Source organism: Pleurodeles waltl, chromosome 12 (assembly GCF_031143425.1).
Source record: "Pleurodeles waltl isolate 20211129_DDA chromosome 12, aPleWal1.hap1.20221129, whole genome shotgun sequence".
Taxonomy (NCBI): domain Eukaryota; kingdom Metazoa; phylum Chordata; class Amphibia; order Caudata; family Salamandridae; genus Pleurodeles; species Pleurodeles waltl.
This window is the reverse complement of record NC_090451.1, coordinates 617,082,750-617,107,523: the sequence shown is the minus strand read 5'-3', so window position 1 is coordinate 617,107,523 and position 24,774 is coordinate 617,082,750. Positions and strand designations below refer to the sequence as shown.

At 43.0% G+C, this 24,774-nt stretch overlaps 1 protein-coding gene across 1 annotated transcript; it reads right to left on the bottom strand.

Moving 5' to 3' along the window:
- Nucleotides 1-928: 928 nt before the first annotated feature.
- Nucleotides 929-17,929, bottom strand: LOC138268361 (uncharacterized). The gene is made up of 4 exons (XM_069217920.1): nucleotides 17,800-17,929; nucleotides 12,248-12,337; nucleotides 7,324-7,404; nucleotides 929-7,161 (listed from the first exon to the last, which is right to left on the bottom strand). Exon 4 carries the CDS (start codon nucleotides 6,558-6,560, stop codon nucleotides 4,671-4,673), a length of 1,890 nt encoding a protein of 629 aa, XP_069074021.1. The 5' UTR covers nucleotides 6,561-7,161; nucleotides 7,324-7,404; nucleotides 12,248-12,337; nucleotides 17,800-17,929; the 3' UTR covers nucleotides 929-4,670.
- Nucleotides 17,930-24,774: the final 6,845 nt, after the last annotated feature.

Here is a 24,774-nt window from a genome sequence, read left to right as displayed (position 1 = left end):
GTGAATGGGTCTATGCAGTGTGAATGGGGAAGGGGGCGTGAATAGATGCATGAAGGTGGAGGGAGGGGGCCGTGAATGTGGGTATGCGCTGGAGGAGGGAGAGGGGGTGTGAAGGAATGTGTATCAGCGGTGTTTGTGTATGTATGTCAGTTTGAATGGGTATGTATGTTGCATTTGCTTGTTTGAGTGGGGGGGTGTTTGTGTGTAGAAGTGTATGAGTGCACGCGTACAAGTATGTGGAAGTGTGTGCGAGTGTATCCTGGTGACAGGAATGCTTATTACTGTAACCAGGGTGCAAGAATAGTGCTGGTGGTCTCCCGTGTCGTAATACCGCTAGCGGTATAACGGATTCGGCCGTGCTGGAGGTGCTCACCTCCAGCCCAGCAGACCGCGGAAAAGCGGGGGGATGGGCATCCTATCGGTGGTTTGGCTTCGGCCAACCTGCCAAAGTCGTAATTTGGCAGTCTTCACTGACGGCCACCACTGTCCTGGTGGTCTTCGGACCATCAAGGTGGTAATGATCTGTATCTGTTGAACCATACCACACACTAATTAGTCTGCAGATGATAAAAGCAATAGCCAGATTTTTGAAATGCGAACAACAAAAGAGGAAAACAAGAATAAATCTGCAGTGATGAGGTCCACAAAACCTGTACCTCCCTTAATGTACCTTCTTATCTACACATTTATAATCTCTGTTTTTGTTGCCTAAACTATATTTATAGTGTGTTTCTGTTTTCATTGTAACTTTCATTCATACACTTCTCCTAGTTACTTTACCACATTACTGTGTGCACCCAGCTGTCTCAGACTTCTTTTATCCTTTGTACACAGATATGGATGTGCTACCACGAAATTCAACCTCTTTGCCCAATTTCCACTTACTTATGTCCAACCTCTAAGCAAATGGCAAACATTTCACAGCAGGGACCCAGCAATTTTATTTGCAGATTAATACAGGGTTACATTGAGATATTTTATTTTGCTATTCACAATCTACGTTTTTTCCAGGTGGTGCAAAAAAAAAAAACTTATGCTGGTAATAATTTTCATTTCTTGGCCCACAAAGCACACTGCTTATGTTTCTATTTCATGTAGAAATTAGTTGAAATTAGTGTTATTGTAAAGAAGCATACCTCTGCAGGTGCCATTTTTGCATGTATATGTCCAGTTACTGGGCATTTCTGGTACCGGACAGTGACAAATAGTAGACATTCTTCCTCTAGTTCAATAACATTTAAGATAGCCATGTTTTGGTTATACCAAACATTTAATGAAATGTGGTTACATTCGAATATGAACGACTTTTCTTCAAACTCCTCTCTGACCATGCATATTCCTTCGGAGTAGAAAACATTACGTCCAGTACTAGTTAATTTAGCTCAAAAGGTAAGAAACATTGTTTATTTGTATTTATTCCACATTTCAGAAATTGTAAGGTATAACATATTGGCAGAACCTCAATACAAATGCAAGAAGGTGACACACCATTAAGATAACATATAATAAAATGTAAAGATTATAACATTTTCAGAACTATAGGATGACATTCCAGTCGAATGCTTTTCATGCAAATGCTTTTTTGAACAACCAGGTTTTCAACTTTCTCGATCTGGATTGCTCCAAAACCTTTTTAATTTTATTAAAATGATATATGTTATATGTATAATACCGTTAATTATAGAAACATTCATCCAACCCTCTTATTCATTGCTCTGATATTGTGCCATTCACAGCATTCAGCTTGGGGCACTGCAGTGCCAGGAGCTCTATGGCTACATGTGCCTTTCGTGACCAAAAATGTTTTTTGCTTTTAGTCAGGTGTTTTATTTTTTTATTTTTTTTAAAGCCAGCAGTTTCCCCCGTACAACATTTTGCAATAACCATGACAAAACAAAACAAGCATTGATAAACTCAAAAGGCTGGCAGCTAGTACCAGACCAACTGGCTTTGCCAAAGCTTGGTCCTGAATGCAGACTGGATAGCAAATCTTCAGCCACCACAGAAAGTAAGCTTATGTGCAGGAAAATCGACGAGGAATACCGCACGGAGTGTGATGGAGAGGGAATTGTTAGGAAATCATTAAGGCTGCCTTATGGATGAAATTGAGAAGAAGGATCAAATGCTCGAACTGGCAACATCCCTTCACATGGTCAACATGTGAAGGGTCCAGTGTAGGCTTATGTAATATCTACAGTAGAAAGTAAAAATTGACAAGAGAGCTCTTCGAGTTGGCACTTGAAGAGTAAGGCGCTGCTGCAGTCCAATTTGAGAGACGTTATTGTTGGTTATGAAGGTCAGATTCAAGATGAAAGTAGTCCATAATGAAGAAACATCTCAGGATGAAGTTACCAGAAGATATTATGTAGGCAATGTGACTGAAAAGGTTTGGAAATACTCTCAGGGCATTCAGTTTCTATGATGTTAATTGACAAGGGCTGAGTGTGAACTTAAATACTAATATTAAGATATTGAGGCATAATTGGTTGTTGTATTTCTAGGACACGATTCTTGGCTGTTGTTCAGTACAGAAAGTTGGATAGAATCATTGCTAGGAGAAGATATTCTATACAGCTCTGTGTCGAAGACAAGTTGTCCAGATCTGCATTTTAATTTGTCACTTGCAGGACAGATACACAGACATGTGGTGATGACACACACACGTGTGCCCCCTAGCTTTCCTTTGTATCTAAAGAATTATTGTGCTGTGCTACTATTTACAAATCCTAATTTGCACTTGCATTTCTGTTCACCATCTTCATCCTTAACTCACCCTCCCTAAGCCGCCTCTCTGCTTTCAGTTCTCCCTGCATCCCTTCCTTCTTTTCAGGTAGTTTTAATAATTGTATTCTGTACATTTCTGCCACAAATCTCAGTCTCCACTAGACACACCTTCTTATTTTCAGAATATGGATGGCCTAGTTCATTTGTGATGACGGATGCTTCTCTCCTGAGTTTTTTTAAGAGATCTATAAATTGCCAAAACCCTTTCTGTAAAATACTTGGTCAGGCCCAAGTACAACTTAAGCTAAACGTCTTTATTCCTCAGAGTGGTTGTCCAAAAAGAGTGATCTATCCTTCGATGCTTTCACTAACAACCATGTAATTGATTTCTAAAAGCCTTTTTGCTAGCTGTGTCAATGTAAATAGAACAGAAGGACTCCCACGCCAATATTGTGCTATTTAGTCATCCTAGTTACTGTATGGTCAGTCATGCGACCAAAGTATGTCCGCAGTCTGCTTTCTACTCCAATGCCAGCCTTACTTCATCTCCAGAAATCCCAACCATGGGGCCAACACCCCTGAACTAATCAATGACACGCTCACTAAACTACTGTCTCTACGTCAGACTTCTCAAGGAATATAGGGGGTGTTCTACCAAAATATTAAGGAAGAATATCTATCTGGATCAGTATCAAATGCAGAATATTGACTACCAGCATGTCATCATGGTAAGAATAGTAAGTCTAGATTCACTATTCTTAAATTCAAATCTATGTACCTTTACAATAGTATCTTCAAGATGTATAAATGTGGAGTTTGGAATATAAATATACACATGCCTGCAGCCTTACCTTAACACTATATGGGTAGTTGATATTTTGCATTTGATACTGTTACAAGGCGATATGTTGTCATTTGATGTTATGACATACAACCAAATATTGTACAAACTAAGCACGGAGAAACAGAGAGAAAATAAGTTGTGCACTGATTATGAAAGGCATGGGCATGTACAACAGGAGGGTTATAGGCACTTGGAGACAGAGTTCCATATTTTAAAGGAAGTCAGCAAATAGACTGAACAGTTTAGGGTAGGTCAGAAACCTAGGCTGTTGTCTTCCAGGTACCGACAACCTACAATCCCAGGACTTAACTAAGCAGTGCAGCCATTGGGGATATAGGGCCAGATGTAGGAAGATATGATTTTGCGACTCGGAAATTGCGAGTCGCAAAATCATATGCAGAATGGTGTGTCAGACACCTTCTGCGAATCGCAAGGGGGTCAAAAAGACCCACCTCATTAATATTAATGAGGTGGGTCGCAATTTGCGACCCCCTTGCTATTCCCTGCACTCACAGGGATGGTGGCCTGCTGGAGACAGCAGACCTTCATGTCTGTGACTGCTTTTTTAATAAAGCATTTTTTTTTGTATTGCAGCCAGTTTTCCTTAAAGGAAAACGAGTTGCAATACATTGGACCACTGCCTGCTCTGAAAAAATATTTTGGGTGACATTCACAAAGGGGAAGGGGTCCCATGGGGACCCCTTCCCTTTTGCGAATGAGTTAGCACCCACTTGACATGGGTGCTAACTGCGAATTGCTTTGCGACCACGTTCGCGTTCCCAAAGCAATTTTGCATCGTGGTGCGAATCGCAAATAGGAAGGGAACACCCCTTCCTATTTGCGAGTCGCATTCCCATTTTGCGAGTCGGTACCAACTCACAAAATGGGACTGTGCATTGCGATGAGCGTTTTGCATGGCGCAAACTGCGAATTTCGCAGTTTGCACCATGCAAAACACTTTCTACATCTGGTCCATAATAGTTTAAAAATTAGAAAAGAATGTAGAGAAAACATTTGAAAGAGCATGCCTAACATGCTATACTATACATACTAAATATGTGTGCTTTATTTCAAATATATCCGACCCAGTTTGCCTGATTCGTTATTCCTTCCTGTCATGCATGCACCAGAAGATGACAGCGATCAGTAGCACAAGAAGGGCAACAACTAGATGCCCATTGCCCTGTGTTGATTCACATGACACTGGTACAGATGGTTTTGTGTAACTGTTACTTAGTTCAAAGTTGCTGTCGCTACTACATCCAGGCATGTCATCATCACTATTTTCTCCAACGTTTTTAACAACAGCACTATCTTTTCTTTCTTTATCAGTGGTGTCCCTAAGAAAACCACTTTCCTCTATTCGTTGGTCTTTATCATATCCAACCCCATATATTTGTTCTGTATCAATGCTTTTCTCACCATTCTCACTGATAATTTCACACCTCTTTTCAGGACAAATCCTTCCCATGCTCTCCTGGCTGGTCTCCTCATTCTTAGTATTTCCACATATCCCTCCTTTACCGGCGCCGCTCCCTTCATTTTCAGTATTTCCACATATCCCTCCTTTACCGGCGCCGCTCCCTTCATTTTCAGTATTTCCACATATCCCTCCTTTACCAGCGCCGCTTCCTTCATTCTTAGTATTTCCACATAGCCCTCCTTTAACTGTGCCACTTCCTTCATTCTCAGTATTTCCACATATCCCTCCTTTACCGACGCCGCTCCCTTCATTCTTAGTATTTCCACATATCCCTTCTTTACTGGTGCCGCTCCCTTCATTCTTAGTATTTCCACCTGTCTCTTCTTTACCGGCACCGTTCCCTTCATTCTCAGTATTTCCACATATCCCTCCATTACCGGCGCCTTTCCCTTCATTCTTAGTATTTCCACATATCCCTCCTTTACTGGCGCAGCTCCCTTCATTCTCAGTATTTCCACATATCCCTCCTTTACCGGCGCCGCTCCCTTCACTCTTAGCATTTACACCTGTCTCTTCTTTGCCGGCGCCGCTCCCTTCATTCTCAGTATTTCCACATATCCCTCCTTTACCGGCGCCGCTGCCTTCATTCTCAGTATTTCCACATATCCCTCCTTTACCGGCACCACTCCCTTCATTCTTAGTATTTCCATATGCCCCTCCTTTACCTCCACATGTCCCTCCTTTACCGGCACCGCTCCCTTCATTCTCAGTATTTCCACATATCCCTCCTTTACCGGCGCCGCTCCCTTCATTCTCAGTATTTCCACATATCCCTCCTTTACCGGCGCCGCTCCCTTCATTCTCAGTATTTCCACATATCCCTCCTTTACCGGCGCCACTCCCTTCATTCTCAGTATTTCCACTTACCGGCGCCGCTCCCTTCATTCTCAGTATTTCCACATATCCCTCCTTTACCGGCGCCACTCCCTTCATTCTTAGTATTTCCACATATCCCTCCTTTACCGGCGCCGCTCCCTTGATTCTCAGTATTTCCACATATCCCTCCTTTACCGGTACCACTCCCTTCATTCTTAGTATTTCCACATATCCCTCCTTTACCGGCGCCGCTCCCTTCATTCTCAGTATTTCCACATATCCCTCCTTTACCGGCGCCGCTCCCTTCATTCTCAGTATTTCCACATATCCCTCCTTTACCGGTACCGCTCCCTTCATTCTTAGTATTTCCACATATCCCTCCTTTACCGGCGCCGCTCCCTTGATTCTCAGTATTTCCACATATCCCTCCTTTACCGGCGCCGCTCCCTTCATTCTCAGTATTTCCACATATCCCTCCTTTACCGGCGCCGCTCCCTTCATTCTCAGTATTTCCACATATCCCTCCTTTACCGGTACCACTCCCTTCATTCTTAGTATTTCCACATATCCCTCCTTTACCGGCGCCGCTCCCTTGATTCTCAGTATTTCCACATATCCCTCCATTACCGGCGCCGCTCCCTTGATTCTCAGTATTTCCACATATCCCTCCTTTACCGGTACCACTCCCTTCATTCTTAGTATTTCCACCTGTCCCTTCTTTACCTGCGCTGCTCCCTACATTCGCTTCTCCATCAGTGCCATTCTCACCCCCCTCGCCACTATCTCCACCTTTTGTTTCTTTCTTAGGGATGTTCCCACCAACCTTTACAGTTTCTCCACCTTTCGCTTCTCCATCAGTGCCGTTCTCATCCCCTTTGCCAGTATTTCCAACTTTTGTTTCCTTATCAGCGTTTTTCCCACCAACCTCACCAGCTCTTTCACCTTTAGCTTCTCCGTCAGTGCCCTTCTCACCCACCTCGGCAGTATCTCCACCTTTCACATCTTCAGCCCCTCGCTGCATCTTGGCAAATGCTTTTGCAAGGAGGGCGGCTGATAAAACTAAGACTGTGCCAAAGAGCGCTTCTCCCACTGGGCCAGACATCCTGCAGCGGGCACGATTATATTTTTCACACTTTTCCGACAGTGCTAATTGAAATGTCTTCATGAATGCCCCTCTATTGTTTTGTTTGTCACAGAAAAAACTTCCAGCCAAGCGGGAAACTTCATTGATTATTTCTGTCTTTGGTTCGCGGTTTATCAAGAGGTTCAGCTTTGTGTTCCGCTTCTTTGTCATCTGAAAAATAAGAGTGACGAGGAAGAGATCATTCATTAGGATGCAGGCTGCTTCACCTGTTAGATGGCTGATCATAATAAAACTGAATACACATAAACCGATCCATGATGCCTAAACTCTATTAATGACCTTAAAGAAATTAAACACTTTTATACAACTTACCAAAATCGACTCTGCAAATCCAGATATGTTGAAAGTTTTGTAAATATCAAAGTTTAGTTGTGGACTTTGGAGCAGCTGTACCTAAAAAATAAGCAGATGCACAAAGGGGATTATTGTAGGTCTGCCAGATTGATTTATTTATACTGGAATCTCCATGGTACAGACGACACTCCAAAATAGTCCCCATCACATTGCAAGGGAACGGTCTTAAAATTAGGAATACAACTTTACCCAGCATGAAACAACAACTATATCAACAGTTACAATTATTGTGGGAGAAGAGGCCACAAAATACTCAAAGATGATTCATAATACCGTCAATAGTCTCTGGTCTCATTACAGCAACAGATTGATGTTCAGTAACGCCCAGTTACAGTGTATGTAATGAGCAGAAGTAAAAGAATTCCACTACAAACTATTCATGGATTCATAGTTGACAATGGCCCTTCGGTCCATCGGACAGAAGGACCATTTTCAGGAATGCAGGGAGCTTTCATAATATTTGGATTTCTTTATCAGAAAATCACTCGCCTATTTCCCTAATGAATGGCATAATAGAATGATGCATTGGCATTCTGGCGAAGGTCATCCAATTAGCACAGCTCAACCACAAGTCAATCTCACTGACACACTTAAACACGCTGAGGGATTGGTTAAGCATAACACATAACACTACTGGCAAGTCTGCAACACATATGATGTTTTGCTTAAAAAATGAACTTGTGTCAACAAAAGAGAGACTATCCCATTATTCTCTGGATGACCAGAGACATGATCACCATCAGAAGAGAATTTAAAGTTGGCAGGCAGGTTACTGTGTCACAAACATGATAAATATGCTACCCCTGCCTACAAATGTATAGGATATAATGCACTTTGAGTAAGGTGGCGAGGATATCAATGATGTTGTTAACAGAGCAATCTGTCCATCAATCTCTAAAGCAGGCTCTAAGTTCTCTCCTGAGAGTGACTTCATCGTACAAGTGTCAAGTAGATCTTGTTTTTGCCAGGCTAAGGGGTTTCATAAAGTCAAGTCTGTGTTTGACACACAGCCTTAAAATGCAACAGACATCATATGCTCCATACTCACTGTAAACAAAAATTAACAATCCATCACAATAAGTTCTTTTATTATTCAGGATGCTGAGCAGAACACTTTCCAAAACCTCTCCCAACATTGACTAAGCAGGCATTGAAGAACTCTGTTGACAGTTTCCTTCCTGGAGCCTCGTCCCTCAACGCTCCTCACACCCTGCTTCGCTTTCCCCAAACTCCAAGACTGTCCATCAAGAACGATAGCAAGACTCCCAAATGACATGTGACTGTGAAGCACTGATAAGACATCATCTCAAGCATTTTGATAAGGTCAGAAAGATAAAGTATCATTCATTTGATGCCCAAATATGTGATGATGCTGAAATGAGGTTGAAGGGTGGGGACCAGATAGATCAACTTTGATCAGTGAGAGAAGCAGCTGGAGACTCTATTCTAGGTAGATCCTGGAGCACTTATTAACTACATGTGGCTATTTCATCCATGTTTGATTGTCAGATGTTTCTGAAGTTAAATAAAATCCACTGTTGCACCTGCACAGTGTCTGTCAGTGATCTACTGCAGGCAGTTGGAAATGTCTATCAAATCAAATCAAAAAAATTTATAAAGCGCGCTACTCACCCGTGAGGGTCTCAAGGCGCTTGGTGGGTGGGGGGCAGGAGGGTCACTGTTCGAACAGCCATGTTTTGATTTTTTTTCTGAAGAGCAGGAGGTCTTTGGTTTCGCAGAGGTTGGTGGGGAGGGAGTTCCAGGTTTTGGGGCGAGGTAGGAGAAGGACCTGCCTCCTGTGGTGGTGCGTTGGATGCGGGGTACTGTGGCTAGGGCGAGGTTGGCTGATCAGAGGTTGCGGGTGGGAGTGTGAAAGTTCACTCTTTCGTTGAGGTATGTAGGGCCGGTGTTGTGGAGGGATTTGTGTGCGTAGATGAGGATCTTGAATGTGATTCTCTTGTTTATGTGGAGCCAGTGAAGGGTTTTGAGGTGTGGTGAGATTCGTTCGTGGCGGGGGAGGCCAAGGACGAGGCGCGCAGCTGTGTTCTGGATTCTCTGGAGTTTGCATGTGAGTTTGAGTGTGGTGCCGGCGTAGAGGGCGTTACTGTAGTCTAGTCTGCTGCTGATGAGTGCATGGGTGACTGTCTTCCTGGTCTCTGGGGGAATCCACTTGAAGGATTTTTTTTTAGAGTGTGGAGTGTGAGGAAGCAGGAGGAGGTAAGAGCATTGATTTGCTGTGTCATGGAGAGGGAGCGGTCCAGGATGATGCCGAGGTTGCGTGCGTGGTTTGCGGGCGTGGTGCGGGTCCTAGGGCGGTGGGTGGCAATCAAATTTTCTCCCATTTTATATTGAATGTTAGCCCTCTATATGAATCTGTATCCCCGCTTCCTGATTTGTTTGACCAGAGTCCTTCTATTGTCATATTTCATTCCAGGCCTGCTAAGTACATTGTGGCCCTCATTTGGACCTCGGTGGTGCTGAAGAACGCCAGCGCAGGCAGTTTTCAGCCCAGCGTATCATGACTGCTGGCAGCCCTCCTCCTTTTTTTGGATGGCGAGCCGCCAGCAGCCATACTCACGGTTGGCGGTGGAGTGGAAGCTGCTCCACCTCCACGCCACATCATCAGAACACCGCCCACCCAATCACAACCCATGATTCGGTGTGGCGGTGTTCTGGTGACGGGGAGCTGGCGGCGGAGCAGATCCCATGGATCCCGTTCCCTCCCGGAGGATCACCGGACAAGGTAAGGTGATCGTCCGTTAGGGAAGGGGGTTGGGGGGGTGTTGTGTGCATGCATGGGGGTGTGCGTGTGACTCTATGCATGTGGGGGGTTGTGGTGTGTGTATAGGAAATGTGTGCGTGTATGTCTGTGTCCGTGTATGTCTGCATGTATGTGTAGTAGTTGTATGAGTGTGAGTGTAGGGGTGTGTGTGTGTCAATGTTTTGGGGGGTGGGGAGGGGGGTCCTGCCCCCTTGGGGGTGGTAGGGGGGGTCGTGTGGTTGGCGGGAGGACTCTGGGGAGGGGTTGGGAGAGACCCTATCAGTGCCAGGGAACAAATTTCCTGGCACTGATAGTGTCTACCACCATGGATATCGTGGCGGTACAGAACCCCACGAAATCCATGGCGGTATGCGGGGTCGTGATACCGCCGACGGTCTAGTGACAGCCGCTGGGCTGGAGACCAAAGTCTCCAGCACAGTGGTCATTACCACCCTGCCGGTCGGAGTGTAGAAGTGGTGGTTTGGCATGGCGGTAACTGCCATGATTGTAATTTCATTTTTGTTACCGCCAGCATGTTTGCGGTATTACCGCCACTTCTACACCGATCGCCAGGGTCGTAATGAGGGCCTATGTTTGGTAAGCAGTGCTTCCCAGTTCACTACTGTAGCTAAATCAAATGCTAGTCTTATGTGATTGCCCATGACAATATATACCTTTAGTCATATTTAAAAGACAGGGTTAACATTCATATCTACTGGTCCAGAGTCAGCAATAGACACCCAGCTCAATTTTCCTTTACTATTCTCTCCTCTCTTTTCAGTTCACTCTTTTTCTTGGGAGGGGTGGAAGACAATGGTGGACAGTAATGTTATTATGGAGTTGCTTTTCTTGTGTGGAATATAAATGTGTATGTGGGTGAATAAAGGAAAACAGAGGAAGGAAATAGGTCTTTGGGAAGGAATGATAAATTGTTTGATAGAAGAATCCTTGAGCAATAAATACAGTCTGATGCATAATTATTATAATGATGAATGATAATCAATATTGCCTAAGGTAAATCTACTGAAAACTCTGCCTGCTGATTATTATTGTTACTATCTTCCCTTCTTATCAATATTAATAATTATTTCGAACAATCATCATTGCTAAGCGTGTATTTTAGTCATTATTATCTACTTTGTCTGGGGTCATTATTGTAGGTACCCTTCCTTGTGACATGCTGCATGCCTTCAATTTAGTGGCTTAATTAACACTATTTGTGCTTGAGCCATTAATGCTTCATTGGTGGCAGTAATGCGAGACATAATTGTCTACTGCAGCAGAGAAAAACATGATTTAAAATGCACCTCTTGTGTCTCAGTAAAAAAAAAAACGACCAGGAAATCGAAAAACTCTCACCCGCTAGCCCTTGGAAGGGATTTGTTTGCTCACTAAGTGGCCACTCATTTATCACATACTGGGTCGTAACGTTTTAAAATATATCATACTGATCATGGTTGTGTGAAATGTTTACATTGATAGATGATTCATCAAAGTTGTTTCCCATACTGCATGTATTTGATTTAAGATTAGAAAATTCCTATAAAGCAAAAAGTACAGGAAATACATATTGTACATATTGTGGGCGTAGCTTCAAATGGGGTGTTTGGTGTGTTACACCCCCGCTAATAAATGTATTTTGTGATAAATAGTTGGGTACAGGTGCTTTCAATCAGTTATGGTGAGGTGTCTGTCGTATTTCACCAAGAATATTTATAAATACAGACAAAACTGACCTACCCTCTCTCCCTTTCAGTTTGGAAAGACTTCAAAAATGTAGTTTATTTAATAAAATAATGTGTTTTTCTCACTAAGTATCCCTACCATTAGGCATTTCTTTCCCTTTCCACTGCTCCGTAAAAGACCCTCTTGTGCGCATTGCTTGTCATGTAATGTATTTTACCATTATGTGTCAGCGTGGTTGTTGGAAAATCCGAAGCACACCCCGCCCAATGTTACTGACCAAGCTACGCCCCTCCATATAGTGAATATAGTACAAGACGTAGGACAAAATGGGAGTGGGGAGCTATTGCAAGGAAAATGATATCCTGGTGAACCAAAATGGTTGCTTGCTCATACTTTTCACATTCTTTCTATTTATAAAATGCTCAGTTAGCTTACCTCTCAATCTCCACAACTCACAGAAAGAATTTTATGACCTATTCCATAGTGAAATCTCTCCTTTCTTTCCGTATACTCTGGGGCAGTAGTCTGGAAATAATAAAAAAATATGAGGAATTGCATCAACAAATTATAAGTAACCAACATTATGATTCTCCCAATATGTTTCCTGATTCAATAAGAAACATGATTCAGTAACCCAACAGCACACATTTCTTACCAATGCTACACAATGAAAGCAATTGGAACTAATGATTAAAGATTACCTTCATCCACTTAAGATAACCAAATAATTCTTATTACACATAGGAAGCCCGTCTCTCTTCATTCTACTAAATAAGAACTCCCACTTTCAAACATATGCTCCAATCTGCATCTACATTTGCATCCACGCCCAGAGTCATCAAAGTTACTGAATCATCTGATAGTGTATAGGTGTAGGATGTTGGCTCTGTATGTGCTATTTCAAAGTAAGGAATAGCATGCACAGAGTCCAAGGGTTCCCCTTAGAGGTAAGATAGTGGCAAAAAGAGATAATACTAATGCTCTATTTTGTGGTAGTGTGGTCGAGCAGTAGGCTTATCAAAGGAGTAGTGTTAAGCATTTGTTGTACATACACACAGGCAATAAATGAGGAACACACACTCGGAGACAATTCCAGGCCAATAGGTTTTTAGTATAGAAAAATATCTTTTCTTAGTTTATTTTAAGAACCACAGGTTCAAATTCTACATGTAATATCTCATTTGAAAGGTATTGCAGGTAAGTACTTTAGGAACTTTGAATAATCACAATAGCATATATACTTTTCACATAAAACACATATAGCTATTTTAAAAGTGGACACAGTGCAATTTTCACATTTCCTGGGGGAGGTAAGTTAATGTTAGTTCTTGCAGGTAAGTAAACCACCTACGGGGTTCAAGTTGGGGTCCAAGGTAGCCCACCGTTGGGGGTTCAGAGCAACCCCAAAGTTACCACACCAGCAGCTCAGGGCCGGTCAGGTGCAGAGTTCAAAGTGGTGCCCAAAACACATAGGCTTCAATGGAGAAGGGGGTGCCCCGGTTCCAGTCTGCCAGCAGGTAAGTACCCGCGTCTTCGGAGGGCAGACCAGGGGGGTTTTGTAGGGCACCGGGAGGGACACAAGCCGGCACAGAAAGTACACCCTCAGCAGCGCGGGGGCGGCCGGGTGCAGTGTGCAAACAAGCATCGGGTTTGTAATAGGAATCAATGGGAGACCAAGGGGTCTCTTCAGCGATGCAGGCAGGCAAGGGGGGGGGGCTCCTCGGGGTAGCCACCACCTGGGAAAGGGTGAGGGCCTCCTGGGGTCACTCCTGCACTGGAGTTCCGATCCTTCCGGTCCTGGGGGCTGTGGGTGCAGGGTCTTTTCCAGGCGTCGGGATTTTAGAGTCAGGCAGTCGCGGTCAGAGGGAGCCTCGGGATTCCCTCTGCAGGCGTCGCTGTGGGGGCTGAGGGGGGACAACTTTGGTTACTCACAGTCTCGGAGTCGCCGGGGGTCCTCCCTGAGGTGTTGGTTCTTCACCAGTCGAGTCGGGGTCGCCGGGTGCAGTGTTGCAAGTCTCCCGCTTCTGGCAGGGATTGCAGGGGTCTTTAAAGTTGCTCCTCTGGAAACAAAGTTGCAGTCTTTGTTGAACAGGGCCATTGTTCTCTGGAGTTTCTTGGTCCTTTTAGAGCAGGGCAGTCCTCTGAGGATTCAGAGGTCGCTGGTCCTGGGGAAAGCGTTGCTGGAGCAGTTTTCTTCCGAAGGGGGGAGACAGGCTGGTAGGGCTGGGGCCAAAGCAGCTGGTGTCTCCGTCTACTCTGCAGGGTTTTTCAGCTCAGCAGTCCTCTTCTTCTTAGGTTGCAGGAATCTGATTTCCTAGGTTCAGGGGAGCCCCTAAATACAGGATTTAGGGGTGTGTTTAGGTCAGGGAGGCAGTAGCCAATGGCTACTAGCCCTGAGGGTGGCTACACCCTCTTTGTGCCTCCTCCCAAGGGGAGGGGGTCCCATTCCTATCCCTATTGGGGGGATCCTCCATCTGCAAGATGGAGGATTCCTAAAAGTCAGAGTCACTTCAGCTCAGGTTGCCTTAGGGGCTGTCCCGACTGGCCAGTGACGACTCCTTGTTTTTCTCATTATCTCCTCCGGCCTTGCCAACAAAAGTGGGGCCGTGGCCGGAGGGGGCGGGCAACTCCACTAGCTGGAATGCCCTGTGGTGCTGGAACACAGGGGGTGAGCCTTTGAGGCTCACCGCTAGGTGTTACAGCTCCTGCAAGGGGGAGGTGATAGCATCTCCACCCAGTGCAGGCTTTGTTACTGGCCACAGAGTGACAAAGGCACTATCCCCATGTGGCCAGCAACATGTCTCGAGTGTGGCAGGCTGCTGGAACCAGTCAGCCTACACAGGTATTTGGTTAAAGTTTTAGGGGGCACCTCTAAGGTGCCCTCTGGGGTGTATTTTGCAATAAAATGTACACTGGCATCAGTGTGCATTTATTGTGCTGAGAAGTTTGATACCAAACTTCCCAGTTTTCAGTGTAGCCATTATGGTGCTGTGGAGTTCGTGTTTGACAGACTCCCAGACCATATACTCTTATGGCTACCCTGCACTTACAATGTCTAAGGTTTGGCTTAGACACTGTAGGGGCACAGTGCTCATGCCCTCACCTATGGTATAGTGCACCCTGCCTTCGGGCTGTAAGGCCTGCTAGAGGGGTGACTTATCTATACTGCATAGGCAGTGTGAGGTTGGCATGGCACCCTGAGGGGAGTGCCATGTCGACTTACTCGTTTTGTCCTCACCAGCACACACAAGCTGGCAAGCAGTGTGTCTGTGCTGAGTGAGGGGTCCCCAGGGTGGCATAAGATATGCTGCAGCCCTTAGAGACCTTCCCTGGCATCAGGGCCCTTGGTACCAGGGGTACCAGTTACAAGGGACTTACCTGGATGCCAGGGTGTGCCAATTGTGTGAACAAAAGTACAGGTTAGGGAAAGAACACTGGTGCTGGGGCCTGGTTAGCAGGCCTCAGCACACTTTCAATTCAAAACATAGCATCAGCAAAGGCAAAAAGTCAGGGGGTAACCATGCAAGGAGGCATTTCCTTACAATAGGTCCAATATAATGAATACCATTATTACACTAAGTAGTCTCTAGTATTTTAACTTCATTATGAACATGTACATATGGATTATATACACTCAACTTATTTGCACAATTCTTCTAAGAGCACAAGGAGAAGGAGTGGAAGTCTTAGGTATTGCCCGGCATTTCTAGCTGGTCAGTAGAGAATACGACCCAACTCGACATCAGAATTCCCTAGATCAGGGTAAGACTTCAGAGACCGGCAGAGGACTCGTTGTGGTGTAGTTTTACCTTAGTACAATCTCAATTAGTGGTGAAATGCATTAGTTGCCTTGAATACCGAGTTCTACCAGTCACTATATTAAGTTGAACTTATGGTAGCAGATAGTTACCCAGCCTATCTACCGCACGAGGGAGGTGGGATGCTGGCAGAGAAACGGAAACAGAGTTGATAACACAAAATTGAGAAAGCACATCTTGGAAGTTCTACTGGCAGGATGCTGTCTGCGATCTGATACTCAAGAATTAATGTTAGTCTCAGAATTACTGAATGGGAGGTCAGCACAGAACCTTCTAATGTCCAATAACAGATTTCTGGCTGCAATAGCAATGCGACAATGAAGGAACAGAGTCACAAGACAAAGTCAAACAGCACTGCAACATTCCCTGAACTCGGAGAGGGCAAAGCTTCTTCAGGATAAAAGAGATGAGTGGAGGAACTGAGGAAAGATAGACGATGGCATTGATGTAGATAATGCAATATAGGTGGAAATAAGGAAAAGATTTCCGTATCATGAGGGGTCTTGAGAGTTATGAAGACAAATGAGGAGATAATTGCAGTAAAAAAGAAGGTGTAAAACAAGGAAAGTAGAGGCCCAGAATTACTTATGAGCCATGCACCTGGATGATGGTAGGTATTCTAGAGGAAAGGAGGTATTTGTGAACCACAGTAGTAATTCTAAGCAAATGAAGCCTATCCATTCAATCTGAATGGCCTGTAGTATCAACTGCAACTGACAGACCCTGGAGACATCCCAGAGACATCAGTATAAAGAAATCAGAGTATAGTATAGATTGTGTTTAAATGAACTATTAAAAATAGAGCTATGTAATAGAGCAAGATCAGTTAAGTAGAGAGCTTGAAAGAGACTGTCAGGCACAAGCAGGTTCTGGACGGAGAAGGATTTGGTGAGGTCTTTAAATATCAAGTTGTCAAGAATCTTGGGTACGAAAGGTGACAGAGTCTGGGTGAAAATTAGCAGAACAGGGGTCATCCGTTGTTTATTCAGCAATGGCACTATCACACATGAGAAGGAGATTTGAATTCCCCACCTTAGAGGCCACCTCCTTTCATCAACAGTGAATGCAACAAGCTATATTTGTCAGCACAAATCTTGGTAAAAAAAAAAAAAAAAAAAGAACAGATGATGAAATTATTTGAAGGACGCAACTTATACAGGGCAGACAAATAAAAAGCATAAAAAGACAAGACGCGCAGATTATGAGACAATTCGAGTTGGCATACTCTGTGCAGCAGTATCAAAAAAATAATATATGTGTTGTCACAGTTAAGTGCTTCTTAGTTCCCTTTGGCATATTCGACCAATTACATTTTTCCACTTGAGCATAAAACAAATGAATTATAGGTTCTCATTTAAGGTACCATGCATCATCTTGAAGGTAAACTGTTTTAATTGTGAAACAGTTTAGCAATTAAACTGTAAGTTTGAAATTTCAATGGAAAGTGCATTGATTGAACTAAAATTGCCTCATTTAGTTACATATTTCAACAACAATATATAAAGCTTCAACTACAAAGCAATGTCAACTGGAGAATGCTTCAACACACAAAGAGATGATGGACAGAGTGCTGAAACTTTTTAAACACTCACCCTCAGTCACAGATCTGGGTTTAATCCGTCAGTCTTTTGCTCACCATGCCACACAAGTTTGGACCTAGCTATATACAAATCAGTCTTGACCCTATTCCGCATGGGAACAGTGCAGCCCGATCTGCCAGGCCAGATCCTCCCTGGACCATAAAAAGGCAACCTGGGACAGGTTTCGGGGTATCACCCCTCATCAGATCTGTGACTGGGATGAGTGTTTAAAAAGTTTCAGCACTCCGTCCATCATCCTTTTGTGTTGCTAAACTGGAGAACACTTTACAAGAAGAATTGTGTACATTCATTGTACTTTGTGCCACTGTTCCCCAGTAGAGTAGTATATTAAAGAGATGTGACATATCATCCAAAGAACCGACTGGCTTTATGACATTATATTAAGGTCGACAATGTTGTCTGACAAAAATATTGCGTGCACTACATCGAGTATCACTGCATCATCAAGGTAGTATATATTTATAATAATTAACTCAACATCTTCTTACCTAGACATAATGTAATAGTGGTTGCAATACTTCTGCAATGACAAAGAATGCATGAGATCCAAATTACAGCTTCTACTCACCCATGACTTACACCAGTCCTCTTGTAGATTGTCTTTCCAAACAAAATAGATCTTCTTTCCGCCCTCAGGACACAACAGCTTTTCCTCAACCTCAAAGGCTTGTGTCAGGTCACTGAACTGTTGCTGAATGTTTTTCTATACCAAAGGAAATGCAATGCTTTAAGTTCAAAAGCAGATTCTGGGCAATTGATTGTTCAACCATAGAAAGAAATAAGCAACCTGTACAATTAATGATCCATTGCTGGCAGCCCTTTATGACTTCCCTGCCTGAAACCTCCAGGCCTCGCCTGACGACCCTGGTACGGACATCTAGTGACTGTCACCACACTCTGAACAGGGCAGAGCAACAGCTGCAATGAACTGTAGCCAGGCAGATGCTCGGCCAATTGTAGGCTTGTGGTTCCCCCACTTTTAAAGGGGTCAAGAGAAATGCAAGTATGACATAAAAGTAAGCGCGTCATTTAGGGGTTGGCAGGGGTTGCAGCTGCGATCCCTAGCATGCCAATTGCAACCACTGGCACTGCCTTTGCGACCCCAGGTCTCAGAAGTGGCAAGTTCAGTGCCAGGAACACAATGGCAGCTCCTCCTTATGGACGTCAGTTTGGAGGTCCACTTTCTATGTTTTCTGTCAATTTTTTCTATCATACTAATATTGAAGAATAGTATATTATTCATTATTAGTGTAATAAAAAGTATGTGTGTGTGAGTGAAAGTGGAGGTCATAGGGTGTGTGATGTCACTTCCGCTACCCGTGGCATTTCGGTGAACTTACACCCATGCAGGAAAGGCACCCAGTCCTTTTATTTGTGCTGCTTACAAATTATGTATAAATGTACGGTTGCCATTTTTAGCACTTTAAATCCACGAGTTCTGTATATCCACAAACTCAGAGCTCACCATCCATTTCAAACCCAACTGGAAGTTTGCAGATGTAACACTGCACCTAGGGAATGATTTGCAGGCTTTGCCAATGTGAATCTGCCTAAAGACTTGTGGAAAGAGCAGGCTGATGAAGGGTCTTCCTGGCTTCAGGTCATCAGTTCACATCATTAGGAAGATGGCTAAAAATAAAAAAAGGTACTTCCTAAGAAGGGCTCGGGAAAATAAACTCCTGTAACTGAAGGTTGTGGAGACTGGTTGCCTGGAGAGTCTTTGCACTGGTATTCCTAGGGTACAGCAATGTGTGCAGGAGAATTAAAACAGGCTCGTCATGTGTAACTTGCTCTGAAATTTGTAATAAAGGAAACACCATGAATTGACGCATAAACTGCCTGTAGGGCCTGAGTGTACCCCAGCTTCCTAAGAAGAGGATCGTAGTTCTTCAGGGCCTTTTGGGGCTTTTTAGCAAAGCTCATGTAAGACATGAAGAAAAAAAAAGATGGAACCCAGGCAAGACAGCCAGTAAAAAAACATCCTCAAGTTTAAAAAAAACGTCAGAAGATACATGGCCACGTTTGTTAAAAAACCAAATACATGATTCTTGAAAGTTCTGTCAACTGATCAAGTCTGCATCCTCGAGTCCAGAGCACTCTGTGGCAATAATTTAAAACGAGCTGGTTGTGAGGTGGCACCCTGAATATCAAACCAACATTATCAGTGGGAACGAATGTCAGGAACAAAACAACAATAAATAAAAATATTGACAGTTTTGTAAGTCTAGATTTTCTATACCTAAATCCATACACATGTATCTACATGGTACATATATCTTCAAGATACGAGGATATGGACTTATGAAGAGTAATTCTATACTTCCCAATATGCACCTATCTTTGAATAAGTGTATGTTCCACGATATTCTCTTGTTGATATTCTTCTACCAAGATAATGTTGGTGAAGCTATTCAGTAGTAGAACCTGTTTGTGAGAGCCACATTGGCAAACTGTGTGATGGAGAGAAGAACGGCTCTCTCCAAGACATTTGGAGAAACTTTCCCAACAATTAATTTTAACCCTATCAGACTCATGACCATCATGAAATTTGAGATTCCGCAAAGCCTTTGGTCCGGATAGGTACCAGGAACTACATTCAGATGTTCCTAGGGTGGTTCTCTCGATCCTCTCCAAATATTTGCAGTTCTTTTTGGTAACTCAATACTATTCCCTAATAGACTGTAATGGATGAATGTTGTGATCTTAGACCCTGGGGTGTGAGGTTGTGTTAATGTGCCGTGGCGCAAATACACTCGTATTTGTGAGAGCTGAATGTGCACAAGCTTATTTATCTGCTACCCTTTGTTTCTGTGACGCGTTTGGGGCTTTACGTAAAATCATGCAGGTTCATGGAGGTGAGCAAGCTCTTGTACGTAAACCATTTCAATTGTAAAATAGTTATATAGTTTACCGGTACGTTCTGAATTTCAATGTAAAGTGCGCTGATTTACCTAAAATTACTTCATTTAATTTTTCTACACTTCAATAACAATATTCTATGGAGGCAGGACAAGAGGGGATAGAGAAGATAGGGACACCCTTCTAGACCAGATTCAGCTTCATGTCGCTTCTTCATTAAATCAACCACATATCAACGTATTGAAAATCCTCACACAAATCCTCACAATCAATAAAGGTAAGTGCTTTCCATAAAAAAGTGAGAAATTGCCTATTTAAAACATGGCTCCTACAAGCTCGTCCTTTTCTAGAATCCACTTATATGATCTCCAGAAATGGAATACCATTCCCCCTTTAAAAAGACAGGATAGCAAATACCGCAGGGCATCCTTTGGAATATCGGTGCCCTCTGTAAACTGATTGCTTTTGTCCCAAGCTAAATCCGGCCTTGGATTGTAGTTCCATAGACTTGAAATGCTGCTATGATACCATAGATTAATCTTTCATGCTTCTGAAATGAGAAACACCGGAATGCCAAATTAATTATTCTTTGCGAATACCTGGGTCTCTTGTAGAAGAAAGTAGGGGGTTGACTAAAAGAATTTCGATATAAGGGGCTAGTTAGCAAGGATGCTAAGGATGCTTGGTGCCCACCTTTTCCTTCAGAAAGTTGATTTCTGAACTTCATAATATCTTGTTGAATGCAAATGTGACCGCCAACCCCGAAAATTGGAATGACTTGTATTACTTCCATGCAGACGATTCCCTGCTCCTCTGTCTAGAACGCTGAGGGTTGCATTGCAAGATTAACAGCCTGAAAACAAACCCCTGTTTTAAAAATGCAACAGAAAAAAAGACCCAGTTTTTAAATACATAATCAATTGCTAAATTAAGTGAAAGAGTAGAAATTCCCTGTCTCACTATGGGCAAATGGAGGGTCTCTTTTAATCTTCAAAGGAGTCATGACAAAAACTATAATGTTCTTTAAGCTTTCGTCAATATTGGGGCACACACCTTATATAATCCTATTAATAGCGTATAAACCACAATGCGTGTCGTTTTTATTGTATGGTACAGCAGCCTCTGCTGAAAACAAGGAGCAATGTTGTGGAAGAAATCATGTTACTTAAAGCCACAGGTCTAAATAATTCTCTTCTGATCCAATCCTTATGCGTAAAAAATAGCCCCAGCTCGGCTAGGGCATAGGTACTTCATTATTTTACTTACTGAAAGAGCCATGAGAGGCAAATAAAAACAGTTTGGTCTCACCTTACTGAAAACACAAATTCTATTCGCGGATTTGATAGCATTTCCTCACCTTCCTTTAAGACAATTAAAAAACTGACATCCTGTGCTCCAGAGATGGAGAGTTGGCCTATTTGACTGAATGTAAATCTTAATCAGTTTTTGTGTTGGAGGGAAAGCATAATATTCTACAGTCCAGTTGTACTTTGCCAATGTACCATGTCAATGGACCTGCACGTCAGAAACCTTATATAATGTTCCATCTGAAGCAACTACTACTATTGTAATTGGTGGGCGCTTGGCAAGTCATTCCACTTACTCAGCAGTGGAGTGGATTATGCAATCATCACCTGGAAAAATCACACCATGTCCTACCCTATTCATATGTGAAACCTACGTGTAACATGATCACTTCTTTTCTGACCCATACTAATCCAAGTACACATTGAGGAGCACCCTAGGACTCTGAAATTGAGGCAAGATGTCTGTAATGTTTCCAAATGTCCACATAGTACACGAAAAAATAGATTGCTTTTACGTTTTACCTATTTGTTGCACTGAAGTTTTAAGATGTTGGCATGCTGTTTTTTATTGTTGGATTTGATAGTTTGAATGAACCAAATAAACAATCTAGTAAATTGAATTTGGAAAACAAGCAACTAATGTTGCTTAGAGAATACAGATTGTATGAAAGCCATAAAGGAGAAGTCTCTTTCCACTACCTGACAGTGTAAGTAGTTGCAGACAACAATGATTCTGGAATCACAATTCCAACTCTGAGGCAAACCTCTTGAATCCTAGAAGATTACTCAACTAGGATCAAAATACAACCTATGCATTTGTTCTTCAGGTTAACATATCCACACAATGGCATCTGAGTTAAGGACCATGTAGCAGGCATGTGCTGTTAGAGAGAGGTCTGGAACAGTTTGCATACATAAATTTGGATGCTATTTTTTTTTAACCCAAAATTTGGTGATTACTCATGCATGGGATGTTGCTTGTCTTTGGGTTTGACAATCAACTAATGTGCAGTCTTCAGAAATTTTCTAAAGAAACCCATACCAGACTCATATGACATCGCCAACTATCAGCCCAGCACTCACCTGTATTTCATAAGAAAGTTCTTTGAAAAAACAGTCTATGTTCAAATCCAAAGCCACATAAATGCTAAACATCTCCTGAATGACTATCAGTCTGGCTTCAGCTTCAGCATGGAGACTGCAACCTTACACATTATAGGAGAGGCCCTCTAGACTACAAATGATGATGACCCTTGCCTCCTGAAATTGCTGGCCCTCTCTCCTACTTTCAGCACATTCGACCATCCCGCCCTCATACGCACCCTGGAGTCTCAAATGGGATTGTCGGGCAATGTCCATCACTGGTTCCTCTCCTACAATTCCAAACAACATAAGTTTGGTTACACAGGCACCTCCAGTTCACAAAAGATCCTTATCATCTGTGAAGTTCCCCAGGGTGCTAAACTGCCTCCTGCCATCTTCAACTTTTACATAAAGCTGCTTGGTGCCGTACTCACAGATAACAATATCAAGATTCATCAATATGCCAATGATACACAACTCTCTGTGAAAGTCTATTTGAAACCTTCAAGCACTGAATTGCTGGTAATTGCCAAGAACAATAAACAAGATACAGTATAAACTTGACTCAATGACATGAACCATTCCGGCTTCGCACCCCATTTTCATTGAATGCCTAGTCACTGTATTAACCCTGGGCACCAACCTCACCCTCAAGGAACACATTGCCAAAAAAACAAAGGCAGCCTCGTACCCTCTCTCTCTCCTAAAGAAAGTCAAACAATTTCTTCTGGGTAGTGACATCAAAACATGTGTTCAAGCACTCATGCTCTTGCTTGTATCTTGATGGTTGTAATGCTCTACTCTATAGGGCAGGAGCATAACACAGAACCCTGCAGCCCCCGTAGTGCATGGGGACCGCCTGGATCCCTTATTTTGAAACAGCCTCACCCATGCTTAAGCAGTACCATTGCATGCCTAGCAGAATGTGTGCAATGGCAAGGAGTAAGAAATATTTAAACACCCTGGAAAGTCACTCTGCTTTCCAGAGCAGACAGAAACAGAAAAGCAACACTGTTAATATGTAGACAGAGGCTCAGCAAAAGGTATCCCATGTCCATGGCAGGGGGTGTAATACAGAACCCTGTGGTGTATGGGAGCCCTAACCCTCCAGGGGGCCCCCACTGAGCTCAAGACTAATGAAAATGTGTGTGATCTTGGAGGCACTAGGGCCACTATTCACATTCCTCAGGGTGGCCTCATCATTTGGCGTTATGCCACTGCTATGGGGACCAGGACACCATACTGGCATCCCATAGTTTTATCCTATTCCCACAACATCCAGGGCATGAAGAAATATGATCACATCATCCCCATTGGCTGGATCTGAATTGGCTCCCCTTGTAAGCCTGCATCATCTTCAAAACCAGCAGCATCATTTACAAGGCTATCACAACCAGCTCCCCCACTTATCTTGCACATAAACTCACCCTTTCTTGTGGAACCGAGGAACACCTACAGTTAATATACCATCAGACTGCAGACTAAGAGTACAAATGAAAAAATAAGAAAGCAAGCCTTTTCCATCTATGCACCCAGGATATGGAGCAATTTACATACATCCATCAGGACCTCCACAACACTGATCCAATGTAGGAAAGAGTTGAACACTCACCTCTATGAAGAAAACATCACAGTGCATTAGTCCACAATCCAGTTTACCCTACTCATACTCCTTAAATGTATGCTTGTTTTTTAACACGTACAGCGCTCCTCTGCCTTTTGACTATCTTGAGCTATGTAAATGCCACATCCATACATACATTTCCTTGAGGATGAAAGAGGGAAGTAAAGACCCAATTGACTGCCAAGCAGAGGCCTTGTTGAGCAAAGAAAATATACATCGAGCAGTGACTTGACTGCAATGCAAGTAGTGTTCTATTTGTAGAAAGAAACAAGCATTGGAAAAATCCACAGGCCTAGCATTGGCAAGTGTGCAGTGTTTTATTTACTTATTTATTTAATTTATTTGCTAGCATATGTAAAAGAAATTAACAGTTTACAAGTTTAAAAATAAATAAAGTTGCCACTGTTCAAAGGTGGATAGCATACATTTAAAGTAAAAATAACATAATAATAAACCTTCAAAATGAGTAAAACATTATGAAATATCTTTTACAAATAATGAAGGTAAAGGACAAGCCGACCAGCCCAAGCATAAGTAGACACTACTTTTCATACGGTTGTACAATGTGAACAGACAAAACGTAGCCATTTTCATCTGAACAGGCCAATGGATGGAGGCCTGGCTGAATGAGGGAGAGAGAGAGACAGAAAGAGTGACCGAGAGAGGGAGA

Bases quoted from the DNA above. Each gene is read 5' to 3' on its own strand.
- LOC138268361 (XM_069217920.1), bottom strand. From the start codon at position 6,560: ATGAAGGGAGTGGTACCGGTAAAGGAGGGATATGTGGAAATACTGAGA.